This window comes from Hippoglossus hippoglossus, chromosome 18, assembly GCF_009819705.1.
Source record: "Hippoglossus hippoglossus isolate fHipHip1 chromosome 18, fHipHip1.pri, whole genome shotgun sequence".
NCBI classification, from domain to species: domain Eukaryota; kingdom Metazoa; phylum Chordata; class Actinopteri; order Pleuronectiformes; family Pleuronectidae; genus Hippoglossus; species Hippoglossus hippoglossus.
Window position 1 is genome coordinate 5,209,294 of NC_047168.1, and position 19,572 is coordinate 5,228,865.

Below are 19,572 nucleotides of genomic sequence, written 5' to 3' on the forward strand. Positions count from 1 at the left end.
CATGTGAGGATTTATTTTTTGACTACTCTGAAGCCTTGGAGGCCGTTTACAGCAGTGATGCACCACAGCCATACACCACTGCTAACAGCATATGCTGGCAGGAGAAATGAAAAGGCAAGATTTGGCAAAGGATGTGTTCCTTTTCTGGTTGTCAGCTAAAAGATTCAACCCAAATTTGTTTCTGTAAACTAAATGTAACTGTGTCTACATGTAGTGAAACACTTCCATGTGTATGCCAGCAGAGTGCGCTAGTGCTGCTCCTCGTTGACTGAGCTGAAGATGCATATTTTGAGAAAGCTTTATTTCGCCCCAAGAGAAATAAACAAAACAAACCAATTTTCACAACCATGATTACATTTTTCTATATAATACTATAAACACTAATTCAAGCTGCCGCAGTCGTGGTTTTTATTTAGTTAGCGCAGCACTGTTAAGTGTCTGTGAGCTGACTTGATAGAAATCCTGTTTGTAAATATGTGTCTCATCAGACCGACAAGTAGTAGCTTCAGCCTGACTGAAGAATGAGTAGTTTTTCATTCAGCCATTAAAATTAATAGCCATGAAAACAAACCCGTGAGGAATTTCCACAAAGAGGCTGAAGCACCACAATGGAACTTAAAATATCTCGGAGGCAACAAGCGAAGTCGAATAAACAGACATCAGGGTAAGAATGGGACAGCTCCGCAGCCGTGCACTCTCTGTACTCTGCTTCCACTGTCTGCAGGAGAAACCCTTATCTAGTCCCGTGAGAGGAAATGTGACAGACCAAATGGGAAACCTGGTGGATTTTAACGGCGCAGTGTCTTATTCCATGACGTCAGTTATTCATGATCTTTATCTCTGAGAACAATCCACTGTATTGATGTAATTAGCAATTGTATTTCGCGGAGGATCTTACTGGTTCTGGAATATGCTGACCTTTCCCTCATCACTTGTTGGTCAGAAGTTTTGTGAATGGAAGAGTTGAAACTGAGCAGTTACATTTCGGCGTTGTTTGGCTTTGTGGTTTTACCTGTCAGGAGAATTCATATCTATGCAATGGAGAGATATTCGGATGCGTCTGTTTAAATATTGTTGTAAAGTTGGAGTTACTCTTAAGTATTTGATGTGGCACAAGCAACGACAGTGTTTCAGGTCGATGCAAGTGTGAAACTTGTGATTTATGGGGCCATCGTGCTTCTGATTATTCTCATCACTTTGGCTTTGATAATATTTTAGATTAATTGTGTGCTGCATTTGTTGTAAACTCACAGGCATGCAAGAGTTTATCCAGCAGATGAAACCAGGTAAACCAACTTTAGTTTCAACATTACAGATTAGGTAGTATAGTATTTTGGCAGCCTTGCACAAGTTATTAATAAAAAGCTTCTTAAACTTAAAGGTTCAGTGTGTAAGATTTAGGTGAAAGGGATCTATCGTTAACACAGTTCAGGAATTTTGTCAGTGAATATATCTGGTTCATGGCAAAATGTTGAATAAATCTGTGTAATCTGTGTATTCTATCTGTGATAGAATATGTGCACATAGTGATGCAAATGTGATTTAATATTTTTATGGATATGCTTTGGGGATGCATGAGACCAGTGTTTATGATCATTTAACCGTAACAGGCAGACTCGTTCAGCCTGATAACAGGGAAACGGCGTTAGCAGAAGACACGTGTTTTCTCCGTTTACACACGAACAGCTGAGAGCTGCACTGAGGTAAGGAGAGGAGAAGGGGGATATTCTGGAGGAGGAGGAGGAGGAGGAGGAGGAGGAGCCACTGGGACCTGACTGAAGCTACACAGGTTTGTGTTTTTATTATATTACTACGTGGTCTCGTTGATGTCAACAAGAACAATACAACAAAGTGTTTTTATACCACAGCTCTGTGTTGACATCTCACTGAGTAATGTTAATGTAACATTAGCTGTCTCAGAAACCACTGAACAATAATTATATGAATACTGTATGTTACAGGAATATCTTGTCATTGTTTTACACATGTGGGATAAAAAACATTCCAGCTTATGACCCCTAATAACTGACATTATCATATAACCAACATAATATAGATCTAATAATAAAGCCTTCTCTGAGTTTCTCCTTTGTTTGTTTTCAGACACTTCCTGAAGAGATGAGTGTGGAGCAGCACAGGGGCTGACAGCTGCAGACATGGTGACCCACCTTCTGCTGGAGTACCATGGTGTTCCTATGAACTGTAGGGACACACCTTTCAGACAGCCAGAGGAAATGCTGTGGTCAGGATCCTGAAAACTGTGTGAGTCTACCACTGTACTTCTCCCAGTACTGCCTAGAAGTGTTTTACATATTCAGAGGCAGTACCAGGAGGATGTTTGGGTTTTAGACCGCTCTGGAAGCTTCATATAGTACCACAGGTATTCACACAGCTGCATATACTAGGTGCAGAAGGATGTAATTTGCATTATTATTATTACTTCTGTTGTATCTTTTTTATTTATTTGTATTTCTATTACTATTTTCACACATTTGCTTTGAAATTGTGAATTTTCTTATGAATATATTCATATTTTCCACTATAAATATTTGTTCAATTGGGTTTACACTGTAATGAAAAGTGCAATAATAAAAGGGACATTAAACAGATTTGCTGTATTTATTTTGTATTTATATTATATACATAAACAGATTTTTTACACAGGTTGGTCTGCGTGAAAGGCACCATGATTCAGCTTTGCTTTTCAAGGATGAATATTTGTCCTGTTGAAAACAGTTACAATACTTATTAATATAATATTTGACATTCATATCCAGTTTGGCAAAAGTAATGCTTAAATGAGAATGACTTACAGTGTTTGTATTCCACAAGAGTTACAAAAAGACTATATTTATAAAAATGCATATTTAAAAAAAATATATATATTTGTAAAGACTTGTGAAGCTGAAATTCCGGTTTTCAACCATTCAATATCTGATATACATGTTAGCAACTTTGAACATGGACTGTGGATGTGAGTGATTTATTTCAAATGCAAGCTGTGGAAACAACAAAAATATAATACTAAAGCATTTAAAACTTTTTTTAATAGATATGGTGAAATGGCAGTCAGAAAGGAGAGAAAATAACAAAGAATGGAAGAAAGAAACTTTTTGTTGATAATAAAACATCAGAGAATAAACATTGCAATATTAATTCCAGTGGAAACTCCATTGCTAAACAAAGCTGGATCTGAAAAAGGTTTTTCTTTCATTGGAGTTGATGTATCAGGGTCAGGAAGCTGTAAAAGAACCTTAAGAAAAAAAGTGATACATGACACAGTTGTCTCCTCCTGTAATATATAATTTCACATCCTGGGGTGGTGGGAAGTTAACTAACATTGTATTTCTGGTGCATAGTAATAAAACTAATCTATCAAACAACAGATTGAATTTATATTGATGTGGTAAATTACCTGTTCAACAGAAAACTGGACACTTTAGCGTCAGAAACTCTTTGTCTCTCAGTAGTTTTCCATCGTGGAGACAACAAGTTGTTTATCCTCATTTCCTGTTTCACCACGCCTCACTTTAACTTTCACTTTCACTTCTCAGATGAAGCCTGGGCCGTTCCTTTGGTTTTTCAGTGCTACATTTATTGTTTATTACTTATTATTATTAAAGTATTTTCCGTTACGGTTTTTATTTTAGGCTCACTACAGAGTTAATATAACTTAGATATGAGGATTATATCCCGTTTTGTGCAAAGAGAGCATTAGAAATCCTTAGACATCTTACACACTGCTACTTTAAATTGATCTTGTAGTAAACTGCAGAAATCCTGAAGTAGATAAAAGATTATGTTGCTCAGCTCATTTACCGGTTCAAACTAGCTGCTTGTTTTCATACAAAAGTACATCGATTTTATCACTCCACAATACAATAAGATTACCAGATTCAATAACTGTATTTAATGGAGTGTTTATAGGTTGTTGCATTTGAACTATGCAGACTCTAATATATAGTTGTGAAAATGATTTGGCTTGATGGTTTCCTGACTTAATGTAACACATTAAATATTCATCTTTTGTAACTGGCCTTTTCCTGCCAAGCTTATGACACACCTTGCTGTTGGGTGGGTGAGAAACAATAACCTCCTTTAAAGCACACTGTCAACACAAAGCAAATGAAAAACTCAAAGAGCTGTAGCAGTCATTAAAGTCAGTGTTGAGGGTGTGTGGTGTAAGAAAAGGATGTTGAAGGGCAGAGAGAGAGAGAGAGAGAGAAGGGCTCTCATTTCTGAGATATTTCTTCATGTATTACACAATCTCAAATAAGTCTGATTCATGTGATGAGATTTTAAAAAGAGCCACCCTGTAGACCTACCAGCAAAATCAGAACTGATTTGCTGAAACTTGAAAATTGTAACTAAAGCTTACTTTCTACTCCTGTGAGAAAAAAGCGACTGAATGTATCAGACTGGTTAGTAAATTTAGAAGGTTCACCTGGATGTCACGTTCCCATGACTGTGAATAAAAACCCATGACAGTAAATGCCGATTTAGCACAGCAGCAAACCTACACAAATCCTATGACTGTAGATATGAAAAAGTAATTTAAAAAAAGAAAAGTTAAAGGTGATAGTATTCCTGTTGTGGTCTGTATGCTGTGATTGTGCTTTGGGGAACATTGAAGAATACATGCTGAGCACTGCCATTGTTTCTTTATGGAATCTGTTTAATTGAGTAATTCATCCGTACATGTTGACAACACCACAAATGGAGTGAATGATCTTTTGATTCCTTTCAAAGTGTAAATAGTTACCACAAGATAAAACTCAAAACAAAGAAACCCTTCATTCTGAGGGAGAAAATAAAAAGATTGTGCTCAATTTAAAAGAGAAAAAAAACTCAACAACATATTGACATATACACTTAATATTTTCCTACATTGGAAATGTAAATATTTCATATCAGATACATCACAGGAACAGGAACAGATTTTTAAATTCTGATTTTTTAAATCCTGTTTGATACCACAAACGATGATACCACATACAGACATGGTCATGTTTTAATAAGAGACAACATATGTAAATATTTGACATCAGGATTGTCATAGAAACCAAAAAATAGCATCTCACATTAAATTTGATAAAAGAAAAAACAACAATTTCTGTGGATGTTTTTCGAGGCAAGATAATGATGTTATGTCAAACAAAATCCTAAAATCCATTTGGTATGTTTCTTAACATGTGCTCCTAGAATGTACACAGACTATCAGACTGTATTTCAGTGAGCTCATCAACACAGAGTTAAAGCAGATTACTTTGTTAAAGACGTAAAAACATTCTCAGATAAAGGTGAACACAAATGAATCAAATTATCCGTGACAGGATAATGAATCAGTGTAATGAGGAGGATGTGCACTTCTCTAATCAGACAGCTTGTTGTCTCTCAGTTGATGTTAAATGACTCTTTGAGACTCTGTTCTGCCTGTTGAAGTGAGATATTTTTCCAGGTTGTAGGAATATCAGCAGGCTTTGCACCATGTTCTACTGCAAACTCCTCATTGAACTTTGCCATTACATATTTCCAGTAGTCTGATGCCTGATAGCTTCCATCTGGAGGAATTTTCCAATCTGGGAAGATGTCTGTGTATTTTTTGTAAGAGATCCATTCACCTTTAGTAGCATCACAGTGAAATCGTTTTTTACTCACCACAGATGACGAGCATATGTCAGTCATTAGTTTTTCTGTTTTTTCCCACCTGTATCCATTCAGACCCTCTGGCCTATGCAGTGAAGCCTCATGCACAGAATGTTTACTACCTCCACACACACAGGCCACTGCACAGAAGGGACACTGTTTACCACATCCAATCACTTGGGTGAAAAGCTCATTCTGGGGCTTGACATCAAGATGTTGAAGTATACTCTGGATGTCTCTTCTTTTAAACTCTTGCCTCAGAGCTTCTTCCATTGTATTCACAAACTCTGTGAACCAGTGAGCAAACTGTTCCTGGTTTGCTTTGTTCAGCATCATGAAAGCACCAAGTGCATCCTGGGAAATGACCAGTGTATCACCAAGTTCCTGACAGAAGTTGTTAATGAATGTATTCAAGTCAGCACTTGTTTTCTTTGTGGCCTTGTGGATTGCAGCCTTTATGCTTCTGATACTTGAGTCAAGATGCGGATCCACTAGCTCAAACATCTTAGAATCTTTTGATAAGTGTTTCACTGTTTGGTCGAGTATCCACTCCTTTACATATCTCTCATATGAGTGAATGTACCATTTATACTCCCTAAAGCTATGCTTTGAGAGCAAATCCAGTAACATTTCATATTGGGAGCAGAATCTTGTGATGAACTGTGATTGTTTCCTCATTTCATGAATGATAGCAGGACCCAGTTTACTGTAGACAAAGTTTTCAACTGCAGGCTTCAAACATTGTTCGGTGAATTCTTCTGCTTTCTTCTGGCTCTGGTCTCGTTGATTGAACACATCTTTAAAACTATCACAAAACGTTGCTTTGTTTTTCTTCAGACATAAGTAAGGGTCATTCTCCTTTAGGAAATCTTCGTGCATTTTCTGAAAGTGTCTGGTTGCAATGCCACAGATGTGCAGTTTTAGAGAAACTTCAAACTCAATGCCTACGATTACATCCTCATGCTTTTGCAGCCTCTCATCAATAATGCGAAGGATCTCCTGGATGTAAGCATCAGAGTAGTTTTTAGTTTTTTTTGCATCTGCTTCAGGTGCATCTGTTTTCCCTTTTTCCTTCACATACTGAAGGCATTCATCTATGATGTTGTCAGCTATCTTCTGTAGCCTGATTGTGGGATCTTGAAACGATGTCACATTGCTCATGATCTTTTTTAATTTTTCAGAAATGCCTGTGGCTGTATATTTGAAAGGCGTTATGCCACAATCTTGCACGTTTGTTTGACTCAGCAATTCACATGCATGACTCCCTTTGGGTGAGAGATTTATTCTTAAGTAGTGGGAGACACTGGTGAAGACATTTTTTGGCTCTTGTTTGGAAAAAGACAGTTTCTTTACTGTTTCTTTCCACATCTTATCAAATTCTTGGTTCAGTTCTTCATCTCCCATCTGGATGTTTTTCTTTCGACATTCATCGATCAGTGCACACACTGCTCTTTCAATTTCTTTTGTGTGGTTTTCCTTGATTTTTTGAACTTCTGTCTGTCCCTGTTTGATTTCAGCCGCTGCTGTGAGTTGACTATACACAGAGTTCTGCATGTCTCGTCGAAGACTCCTTGCACTGTTTGCAAAGTCCTCTTTGTATCTTTCTACGAGATGGACATGGCCGTCTTTTTGCTTGAAATAGCTTTTCAGTTTTTCATGAAGCTCTTTCTCCAATTCCATCAGCTTTGTGTAGACTTCACTTTTCAAACTCAAGATGAGTTCACTCATGTCAACTATTTTAGATTTGGAAGCAGGTGTTCCTAAATTTGAGATGGTTGTTTCAGCATATGTTATCCACTTGTATATGGATTCTTTGAACTCCCATTCCCACTTGTTGAATTCTGTGCATAGCCTCATGTATGCATCAGCCACTAGACTGTTTCTGAAGCTGAAGATGAAGTTTTCATGCTTCACTGCTCTCCACAGGCTTGACATCCACTCTTTAAACTTCAAGATGTCATTAGCAGAGGACTCACAGTTTCCTAGTATTTGGGTGATGTTTTTCTTGAACTGATATACAGCTTCACTGTACCCTGCATTGACTGGTGCCATTGGTGGGTTTCCATTCCAGAGTCCAGGAATGTGCCAGTTCCCAGTTTCTGGGTTGTACTCCATGACATCAGTGAAGCACTTGTTCTTTTCTTTCTTCTCCATTTTGGCTGCTGCCTGTGTCATCTCGTTTAACTGATCCAAGAGCAGTTTCCTCTCTCTTAGGGTGTTCTCATTGGCTGAAACATCTGACACATTCTGGTGAACAAAGTGACATTTAGGCTTCTTGCCCACCTCTTTCATCCTGAGAAACGCATGCACAACTATTTGTAGGATGTCCTTCATTTGTGTGGAATTCTCCATTGCAATATTGATAATGGTGATGTCACTCAGCCCCACAACAAGTGTTGCGAGCTCATTGTCGTGCTCATGGCTATCATCCAGTTGTGCAAGCTCTGCTGACTTTAAGCCCTCAGTGTCAATGATGACCATGAAGTCACAGTTGAGGACTTGTTTGACATCTTCATTGATTCTGATGAGCAACATAAAAGCACCTCGAGTGCATCGGCCACTGCTGACTGCAAACTGCACTCCAAACATGGTGTTAAGAAGAGTGGACTTTCCTGTGCTCTGAACTCCAAGAACCGTGACGACCAGTATCTTGTTCTCTGGAGACACCAGTTCATTTAGCTGGGAGAGAACATCACTCACCCATGTGAGAGGTATGTTGGATGCATCTCCATCTACAAGCTCCAGGGGAAATCCATCAAGCAACAATCCTGCACAGATTTTGGGCAGACGCTGTAGTTGTTTACGTGACAGATCTTGTTCTGGAAGGGAAACTGAAGCTTCATAAATCTGACCCATTTCACGGAAGAAGTGTTCAATTCCCAGTGAGCTCTTGGAAAGCTCTTTATCAATGACTTTGATGTCCTCTTTGTTCTCAGCATCTTTGCATTTTTCTTTGTACTGCTTCCTGAGGCCAGACAGTTTTTCTCGAGACAGGTTATCAAGGTTCATTCGCATCCATTTCAGGAAATAACGTGTCTCTATGCCTGGGCTTGATATTGCACTGATGAAGCACGTCATGGCATCTGATATGTTTTCAGAGCTCTGTTTCTTCCGAAGATCTTCTTTCTTTTCCTGAAGCCCTGCTTTGTATATTTCTATGTCTTCAGATCCAAGATTTTTAAGACGAAATTCTTCCTTCTCTAAAATTGTTAATTCCTTCCATATTTCGCCATGCAAGGGAAGCTGAGTGGCTTTGTAGTCAGGGATGATTTGAATTTTTGATGTTATGGCATCTGCATTTTCCTTGGCAGTCTGACACTCTGGACAGTCTTCATCAACCAAGATTCCCAATTTATGGGCAATGTCAGCCATCTTCTCAATGCACATCTTCTCCTTTGTGTTCTCAATAACATCGTTGACTTTTTTTCGCAAACCTTTGACAAAGTCTGCATAATTTTTCTGCTTGGTCTTTATAATGATGTTGTCTTTTCTCAAGCCCAGCTTTGTTGCTACTGTTTTTAGAGCATCCATACTAAAGCATTTGCTTTGTTGGTTACCGACCAAAAACATCTGTGCCTTGTGGTGGAGGTTGGTTAGCAGCTTGCACTCAGGGTCCAAACTGTCAAAGAACACAAACACTGCTGCAGATGTCTGACACAAGAAAGAAAACTGAGTTTCAAATGAAGCAATGTCCCCACGAAGGTTAGCTACAGCTAATGGCTCACTGAAAATATCAATGTTTTCTTTGCCACAAGGAAGGTACCAAGTTATTTCAGTCAGGCCATTGGATATTCTTCTTGGGGAGTCACCACACTCCATATCACGGTGAACAAAAAAGTCATTGCTCAAAAGCTTATTGAGAATCTCTGACTTGGACATGGAACATTCCCCCAGTCTCACAAAAGATATCATTGGAATTTCAGAGAGAACAATTCTTTCTTCAGTAAAACCCTTGGATTGTAAAAGTGACTGAGGTCTGTACGTTTTAACAATGTCTCTCATGGCCCAAAGCATGAGTTTGCACTGCTCTGTGTCACAATCTGGAAGCAGGAGAGGCACAGAAAACTGACACATGGACATTTTGAGGGCCATTTCCTGTTGCACAAACCCATCAGAACACAGGAAGAGAGCAGTGATTACGTCAAGGGGGTTTACCTTGTCACCTGAGTCTGTAATGTCGCTCAGATTACTGAGGTCATATTCATTCGTTTCAGTTGCTCCGTCATTGGATGATTCACATTCTGATTGTAAATTTCTCGTTGTCACATTTACCATCATTAGTTTCTTCAAGAAATACCATGGAAGATCTGAGTGGCACTTGGCAGGTTCATCAGTGATGGCCTTCAGGTCAATCTGCAGTATTTCGCTCAGTGTTAGCTTCTCTGTGTAGCGCTGCTTCAAGCCCAGATCTTCCAACAAGGTCTGTTGTTGTGTCTCTGTGGGCATGAAAACAATGATTATTAAACCCATCATTACAATGGCCAGTGGTATTCAGATCATTCCCCTTAGCATTAGGGAGGTTTGGATGATATGTGTTAAATAAGTTAGTATGTATATATCGTGATCTGAAATTTTTTGTACACCCCTTTACTAGAGTACCTTATAAGTCAAAAATCAAATATCTATAAATTATATATTATTACATTAAAAATAACAAATTAGGGATTGTTATATTAATGTATATAGCTACAGAGGCGTTATGTTTTGAATCCGTCAGTCCATCCATCAGTCCCATTTTTTAGCTTAATATGTCAATATGTGACTTCACATTCTTGTGAATGTCATATATAGGTATGGGTAATATGTAGGGAATTTCATTACATCTGGCACAATTCACTTGGACTTATGGTGAACACTGTGAAGTGCATTATTTATAACCACAAAAAACATGACTGCCAGAGCACTGCACAATGACAATTAAATAAATTTACTTTGGCCCAAGTGCATCATCAAAGTAACATGAGATCTGCAGCTGACTGTGGTAATTGCAAGGTAAACAGACAAATGGGTAACTCGTGCTATGCAGTAAACCACTATAGCAACACTTAGGTGTGCAAGCACAGACTTTCATTAATATTAGGACAAAGATCAAAACAATTTACGATTGCCACGGCACATCACAACTTTCAAATATAATTTTTTTTACCTCTAGCCTTGTCATCGGATACAAGCTAACATTAGCCTGACTATTGTCACAGTTACCTGATTTCTGTTGCAAGGTGGGGTAATTGTCTGTAAAGCAGACATATGGCTCGCTCAATGCTCTGCAGTCAACAACAGGCACAGACATGCATATCAGGACCAACATTAAACTGCCAGAGCACTTCACAACTTTCTAATAAAACAATGCTAACCAGATCTGGATTTAACCAACTAACCATACCTTGCCACTAAAACACAAATCTTAAAAAGGTGAAGTTGAACATTTCAACTGAGCTGGATAACCTTGTTAAAATGTATTTAACTTTATCTTAATAGTGATACTGTCATAATATAATGTGGCATAACTGCACAGTACCTCAATATTAACACAATAGTAATTTGTCATTTTAGGGAATATGTTTTTATGTCTTTCTTGCCAAGAGTTGAACAAGTAGATCAATACCAAACACATATCTGTAGACTCGATTGGCTGCAATTGACCTTGAGGGCAGTTGTGAGGCAGTTGGAGTGAATAACGTTTAACAGCTAAAAGAATTATCTACACCTTCCTCGAGACAAAAAGGTCCACACACGACATGAAATTGAAATGAAACAAATTCTAAAATCCTTTCCTTTTTCCTACTGGGATTTTGCCCATTTCATGCAAACATTCTTCATTCACATTCTGATTGGTCGATCAAGGATTTGTGACTCATTGCAAATGAAGTCAAATGGCCATGTAAAGGAGGAAAGGGAGGATCATCGTGTTTGACAGCTAAATGTACATCTAAAGTAGAAGCTTCTAACTCTGGTGTAAATAATTATGTTCCACAAAAACGCAGGCTCTGGTGAAACCAAAATGGCGACGCTCGTGCTACATGATGTCACTAACACTTGCAGAAAGGTTACATCAAGCAAATTGACAGAATTGTTAATTATTTTATTTTTTTACTCCATGAAGGTTACATTTTGGGGCTACACATTCTGTGCGACCTTGCAAGTGCCCCCCACCACAACCAGGAAGTTGTGAGAGCGGACCATCTCCCTATATTAGAAATTCTCTTGTGCAACTCATAAGTGTAATGGCAGCCTTTTTCATAATGCACTTATTGTTAGTCGCTTTGGATGAAAGCATCAGCTAAATCAGTGGTTCTCAACTGGTCTGGCTTCGGGACCCACCATCACCCCTTAATGACAAGCCGCGACCCAAATCGAGGAAAATTCTCAATTTCTCAAATTTATTTAATGGAAAGATGGTGCAGTTTGAACCTGAGATAGTACAGAATATCACAGTATGCCAACACAAAAAAACAAGTTTAATGATAAACCAAAACGACCAGCAGGTGGCGATGCTAGAGAGGGAAATATTCCCTATTACACTCAATTAGCTGCATTTTGATTAAAACCCCAAAATTGCTTCTTAAGGACACAAGGTAATACAACATACATAACAATTCAGTAACTTCAGCCTTTTTTAACAGACTCAACAGTGCTTTCATGCACAAACATGAAATAAAAGTCCAACTATTGAGAAGTAGTTTCAAAAAGACTCAAATTATGTAGCTTTAGCTGAGAATACTCACTCACTGAATCTATGACAACCAACAAAACTGATCCTATTCACACTGAAAACGGGTCCGCGACCCACCAGTTGAGAATCACTGAGCTAAATGATATGTAATGTAATGTAATGGACACTAGGAACATACTGGACTGGAAATGGAGGAAACTATTTCAAGTTGTTCAAGCTAATTTGGCAGGTTTGCAAGATCATACATTGATAGTTGATTTTAACAACTTTGCAAACGCACAATAAACTAATAAAAATGATGTCAGAGAAGAAATCTGGGGTATTATGGCTGTGGCTATAACAATGATGAGGTGGCTAAGGTTGCCAGCAGAAGGTTTTTGAGGTAGATGCGCCTCTTAAAACCACTGAAAAGCATGACTATCAGTCAGTGCAATATTGGGCAATCTAATGACGAGTTTATATTTTGTGAAATGTAAGGACAACTGCCTACTATTGGAGCTACACTACCAGATGTCTTGGCTCAGTCAAATGCACTTCAGAAAACTGAGGCCAAAGCTGTAAATAGACTGAACAAAAATCCTTGTTTGAAGATTTATTCAGTGTCGCCTCATTTTTGTCTGCACAGGACTTGGCCCAGTCAGTCTCACTCACATCCGAGCTAGAGACCTGTGCATCTAGGTTAATATTTCGAGTGGACTGCATTAAAAGCATCAAGTGCAGTCATCCCTCCACCCGCTTCAATATAGTGATCTTCTATCATGTCCTCAGTAGAAAACCTGAGCAAGCACTGCTGCATCAGCATTTAGCCGTAAACACAGGTTCTTCTTAGAGAAGGACTGTCTGTGGACTGAGGTCCAACTTTAATGAGTAACTGATGGGAACGTAACTTCAGAGATAACCAGGTTTGGCATTTACTGTAAATGCTAATGGGGAGCATGTTCCCTGTTTGTCCACTAGTTGTTAGACTACCACAGTGGTTCTCAAACCTTTTCTGTTATGCCCCACTTTGGAGCTAGAATATTTTTCATGCCCCACCCGCTCCCCTGCCCCAACAAAATTATGACAAAATGGGCCAAGTTTAACATAAAATAAAATACACATGAACATTAAATTCACATTACTTTCAGGAATTTCTTATGTGCAAATAAAAAACCTTTTTCAAACAACTTTTTGTGACATTTGCCACTTTTTTCAAAGAATAGTGCAATAACTTTGCTTAAATTCAACTTAATTGAAGTACTTTTGGTGACATTTATCACTACATTCCTCCACCAGTCTGTACTTTTTCAAAAATAGAGAAAAAATAAATTAAATTATAATCACTTTGTTACAACCATGATAAAGCTCAACCAAAAAGAACACATGCATGTGACTGGGGTGTAATGTTTCCAAGTGTCTTCTTAATTTGTTGGGTCTCATTCTGTCAGCTGCCAGAGTTTTCAGACCTAAAAGACACACTGGTCTCTCCTCATGTCCTCCTTCATTCACTGTGAACCCAAGAGCAAGATCGGCTTCATCGTACTTTCTTCTCAACTTGGTTTTTGAACACTGTGTCTTGTTTGTCACTGACCGGCTGCTTCACGTGAACGAGCTCTGATCTCACTGTGTGTGTCTCTCTGAGCGAATGAGTGGGGGCGGGGGGGGGGCGGAGCCCCGGGGCCTGTGTGTGTGTGTGTGTGCGCTGTCTGGGGGCACACACACACACACACACACACACACACACACACACACACATACACATTCGCCCGCTCCTGGTATTTCATGCTGGCCTGATACGATGATGATTTAACAAATTAACGTGAACGTGAGTTCACTGTTCGCGAAAAATATGCGCGACATGCACAACACTGTACAGGAGCCGCTGCAGAGCCGCTGCAGAGCCGCGGGTTGCGACCCCTGGCTACGGCGAAAGAACGATTTGTTTACTGTTCCACCGTTAAAGAGATGCGGACGTCAAAACATTAGTTCCGCCTCACATTTCCCCTCCCGGTCGCGCGCCCCACCTGTTATGCCTCTGCGCCACACAGTTTGAGAATCACTGGACTACCATGACCTTTGCAAGTGAGGGTATTTAAACAGCCCTGCCTTGTATGTGCTACTTGTCACTGTCTGTGCAGCAACCCATAACTATAAACCCTGTAGTTTTAGTAGTAGTTATATAGTTTTCAAGAATTTCATGGCTGCCTGTTGTGTTCACAGTAATGCTCTGCTCTGTTAAAAACAGTTTTAACGATGGAAATATTAATAACTGCTTTAAACTACTTACAAACTGCACAGTAAATGGTGCCTTTCAATCTGAACAATAGAGTGCATGAGACTGACCTTCGTGGCGTTTTCTATTGGCGCCAAGGTTATGATGACCAGGTGGATCTCCATCGCCCATTCCCTTGATAAATGAAAAAAACACATTTGCAAACGTGACGAATCAACTTATTATCCCATACACATTAGTTTATAGTGAAGTGTTTCCATATAATTTATTTTTATCAACACAAAATAACTAGATTAGCTGTTTACCTCCATTGTGGCTGTACTCTCAATCCTCTCACTTGTGCTTCTCACTGTAAAATAGAAGACAATTCTGTGAGGCTTCATTCCTGTGACGGTTACACCATCAGCTCAGTGTTAGTATAGTTTTGTTACATTTCATTTCAGTAAAAACATTACACATAGTTATTTGTTCATAGCCTCTTTATTTAACGGACAGTTAATTTTCTGAGTTGGGTGCACACAAGTTGGTCAATATTCTGTCTTTTTCTTTAATTATTCTATGTTTCTCTTTAATTTGCAATGACACTTGTTTGCAGTGAGCTCCCCGGGCAAAATGCTTGAAGCTTGCAGGAAGTGGCCTTTTAAGCCCAGCCCACAGGAAGTGGAGGAGGCCCAAGCATGACTGGAGGAAGGGGGGGGGGGGGGGGTGTAATAATTTACATCAACCAGTCTTTAAAATGTCTTTGTACCCCTCTCATCACATCAATGATTCTCGCGAAAAGAAAAAAAACATAAGTAATTTTCATAAATTCCTAACAAAGCTATGTTATTGGTGTAGTTATGCAGGTCCTCCCATCAGGCACATGTTAGACAAAATCACTGACTAAACAATATAACGACCAAACTCTGTCATAAGCAACCTACCTTTGAAGGAAATTTACCCATGGCACGACTGCATTCTTTTGTCCAGGATTTTCTTTCGCAGTTACTCAGGTTTTGCAGGTGAAGTATTTCTGCTGATACCATAGACAAAACACCTCTCTCCACCACACGAGCCAATGTAATAATGCGCTGCAGAACACTCCTTTTATGCTCCTCAGCAAGCCACTTTCACTTTCAGTTTGACACGGTCACATGGTTTCCCAGAAAGGGACGGTTTGCAGTAAATTGAAATAATGCCACACACTTAGTGCATTGCCTATTTTTTTAAATCAATGTTGAAGCCCATGGAAACAATATTTACAATATTTATTACATGTTTCCCACACAATCAAAATGAACTGTAAAGTTGTCATGAATACACTGAGACTGGGACAGGCATGAAGATGTGGTGGAATTTGCAGAAAATAAACAAGCTATGAAACATCTACTCATGAAATTCAACTGTTACAATGAAGAAAGGCTACATGTTGCAGTATCATGCAACTCATCTTTACCATCAATACATTTAAGATAAACTGGATTCATAGATAAGTTGAATGTCAGCTTTGCTTATGTATGGACATTCAATGGAAAGGGTAAAAAGTCCAACTCTTGGGAGAGCACTTTGATCAAAGACATTGATTGTGAGTGCATGTGAAAGATCATAAATGTAAAGCAGTCCCTCTCAGGTAGTACGTGGGGCGTTGTCTAGGATATACAATGATTCATTTACAGATGATGTATGATAAGGTCAAAGAATAGACTATAGTAGCTGTTTCTGCCATGAAACAACAGCCAACTCAGCTCACAAGACATTGGATATTGTGTCGGCAAATGCATTGATCACAAGTGGTCAGGCCTTTCATACCACCCCAGTGCCAAGTGGGATGGATGGATGAATGGAGAGAGGAATGAATGGATGGAGGGAGGGATGCATAGATGAATTAATGGAGAGAGGGGGGGAGGAATGAATGGATGCATAGATGAATGAATGGAGGGAGGGATGGATGGATGCATGGATGGATGTAGGGAGGGATGAATGAATGGATGCATAGATGAATGAATGGAGGGAGGGATGGATGAATGCATGGATGGATGTAGGGAGGGATGAATGAATGGATGCATAGATGAATGGAGGGAGGGAGGGATGAATGAATGAATGGATGAATAGTTTAATGAATGGAGGGAGGGAGGGAGGGATGAATGGATGGATGAATGGAGGGAGGGAGGGGTGTATGAATGGATGGATGGATGGATGAATGGAGGGATGTAGGGATGAATGCATGGATACATAGATGAATGAATGGGACTGAAGTACTTCTGACGGTGTTTCCCACAGCTCTCTGCGCAACTGATTGTGACAATGCGACTCCAGCTGTCGGTCGCTAACCACGCTGCCTGTGTGAAAATGGCCGTCCTGCTACAGTTCACCGGGCTCCACCTCGACTTTCTGGCGGTCGCGCTGTCGGTGAGCACCTCTTCTTTCGCTGTAGGAACCCAGGACAGCAGCAGACTCGAGATCCACTTTCACTTTGAGTTTGACACGGTCACATGGTTTCCCACAAAGGGACAGTTTGCAGAAAATTGAAATAATGCCACACACTTAGTGCATTGCCTATTTTTTTAAATCAATGTTGAAGCCCATGGAAACAATATTTACAATATTTATTACATGTTTCCCACACAATCAAATGAACTGTAAAGTTGTCATGAATACACTGAGACTGGGACAGGCATGAAGATGTGGTGGAATTTGCAGAAAATAAACAAGCTATGAAACTTCTACTCATGAAATTCAACTGTTACAATGAAGAAAGGCTACATGTTGCAGTATCATGCAGCTCATCTTTACCATCAATACATTTAAGATAAACTGGATTCATAGATAAGTTGAATGTCAGCTTTGCTTATGTAAGGACATGCAATGGAAAGGGTAAAAAGTCCAACTCTTGGGAGAGCACTTTGATCAAAGACATTGATTGTGAGTGCATGTGAAAGATCATAAATGTAAAGCAGTCCCTCTCAGGTAGTACGTGGGGCGTTGTCTAGGATATACAATGATTCATTTACAGATGATGTATGATAAGGTCAAAGAATAGACTGTAGTAGCTGTTTTCTGCCATGAAACAACAGCCAACTCAGCTCACAAGACATTGGATATTGTGTCGGCAAATGCATTGATCACAAGTGGTCAGGCCTTTCATACCACCCCAGTGCCAAGTGGGATGGATGGATGAATGGAGGGGGGAATGAATGGATGGAGGGAGGGATGCATAGATGAATTAATGGAGAGAGGGGGGGAGGAATGAATGGATGCATAGATGAATGAATGGATGGATGGATGGATGAATGCATGGATGGATGGATGGATGAATGCATGAATTGATGGAGGGAGGGATGCATAAATTAATGAATGGAGGGAGGGAGGAATGAATGGAGGGAGGGATGCATGCATGGATGGATGGATGGAGGGAGGGATGAATGGATGCATAGTTTAATGAATGGAGGGAGGGATGGATGCATAGTTTAATGAATGGAGGGAGGGATGGATGCATAGTTTAATGAATGGAGGGAGGGATGGATGCATAGATGAATGAATGAATGAATGAATGGATGGAGGGAGGAATGAATTAATTAATGGAGGGGTGAATGAATGGGACTGAAGTACTTCTGACGGTGTTTCCCACAGTTCTCTGCACAACTGATTGTGACAATGCGACTCCAGCCGTCGGTCGCTAACCACGCTGCCTGTGTGAAAATGGCCGTCCTGCTACAGTTCACCGGGCTCCACCTCGACTTTCTGGCGGTCGCGCTGTCGGTGAGCGCCTCTTCTTTCGCCATGGGAACCCGGGACAGCAGCAGACTCGAGATCCGCTGCGGAGAGGCGGAGGTGAGGGTCACCGTGCAGCGGCGGCTCCTCGAGGAGAGACGGGTCCCGTTCAGACGCGAGCACCTTCGACTCGGGGCGAAGCCGACGCGGGGCCAGGAGGCGTCGTGCGGACCGCGGGGACTCATGACCGGCGAGGCAGCGGTCATCTCCGCGGGGCTGCGGGACTGTGGGGCCGAGTCCAGAGTAAGAGGGAGAGCCGCGGAGGCAAAGTCTGAGCTCTCGGATAAAAACGCGAGGGAATGTAGTTATAAAGCACGTTTCCTTCACCGAAATCAGGGCGCTGCGCAGGCACATGAAAAAACAACAACTGAGACCAAATATACATTTCAAATCTCAAAGCACAGGTTGCCATAATTTTCAAACAAAATAAAAGGGAAGTACAAAAGAGATTAAAAAAAAATTAAAAAACGATTAAAAGAGGTGAACGAAATAAAAAGGATCAATTATTACAAACATTTTCAAATATTTTGAAACAAAAAAAAAGTAAAATGGAAGTGAGAAAATATTTAAATTGAATAAAATGCAAGAATGATATGAACTTGCAAAATGGCTTCCTTAAAGGGACAGTTCACCCAGAAATGAAAATCCACTCATTATCTACTTTGCCACTTTGCCGATGTAGAGGTGGCTGAAGCGTTTTAGTCCACAAAACACTTTACAAACAACCGAAAGCAAAGTGCCTCCATACTGGTCCTGTGGTGTCTTTCAAGTGTCCGCAAGCGCCGACTATCAAATTGAACTCAACAGCGTCATTTACACCAGTTTTTAGCCTAAATGTCCTCAGATATTCGCCTCTGGAGCTGCGTTCCTCCGTGGTTTACAGTGGACATCTAGGCTAAAAAACATGGTGTAGATGACGCTGTTTTGAGACGAATTTGAAAAGATGAATGATTGTTGTGGACTCGAACACTTCACCCACCCCTCCGTCGGCATAGTGGTGAGTCGATAGTGAGTGAATTTTCATTTTTGGGAGAACTATCCCATGTGTTTAGCCCTTTCCTGAAGATTGCAATGGAGGGACCATCAGGCAGTTGGTTCCAGCGCTGTGCCCCATAGTGACCAAGGGGTCTCAGAGGTCTCGCATGCAGGGTTCTGTTGGACTAACTTGTCTGTTATGTATTTGGGGAAACAGATCACTCAGTATTGGATTCATGGACAGTGATACTGCCTATTGACCTTATTCTGAATAAGACATTATTCCCATTATAATGTTTACATGAGTTGCTAATAG

The 19,572-nt window shown here is 40.1% G+C and overlaps 1 protein-coding gene and 1 long non-coding RNA gene across 2 annotated transcripts; one reads left to right on the forward strand and one right to left on the reverse strand.

Moving 5' to 3' along the window:
* Nucleotides 1-3,750: 3,750 nt before the first annotated feature.
* LOC117779354 lies at nucleotides 3,751-14,336 on the forward strand. The gene is made up of 3 exons (XR_004616990.1): nucleotides 3,751-3,761; nucleotides 11,689-11,692; nucleotides 14,129-14,336. It is a non-coding gene; the product is annotated as an uncharacterized LOC117779354 (long non-coding RNA).
* Nucleotides 5,118-15,565, reverse strand: LOC117779336 (up-regulator of cell proliferation-like). Its single transcript, XM_034615430.1, has 4 exons — nucleotides 15,455-15,565; nucleotides 14,837-14,880; nucleotides 14,642-14,705; nucleotides 5,118-10,082 (listed from the first exon to the last, which is right to left on the reverse strand). The coding sequence occupies exons 2-4, from the start codon at nucleotides 14,840-14,842 to the stop codon at nucleotides 5,395-5,397; spliced, it is 4,758 nt and encodes a 1,585-aa protein (XP_034471321.1). The 5' UTR covers nucleotides 14,843-14,880; nucleotides 15,455-15,565; the 3' UTR covers nucleotides 5,118-5,394.
* Nucleotides 15,566-19,572: the final 4,007 nt, after the last annotated feature.

Excerpts from the sequence above, each read along its gene's own strand:
- LOC117779336 (XM_034615430.1), bottom strand. Across the intron at positions 10,083-14,641 it reads CAATAGAAAACGCCACGAAG|AGACACAACAACAGACCTTG; the intron begins GTCAGTCTCATG and ends TCATGCCCACAG.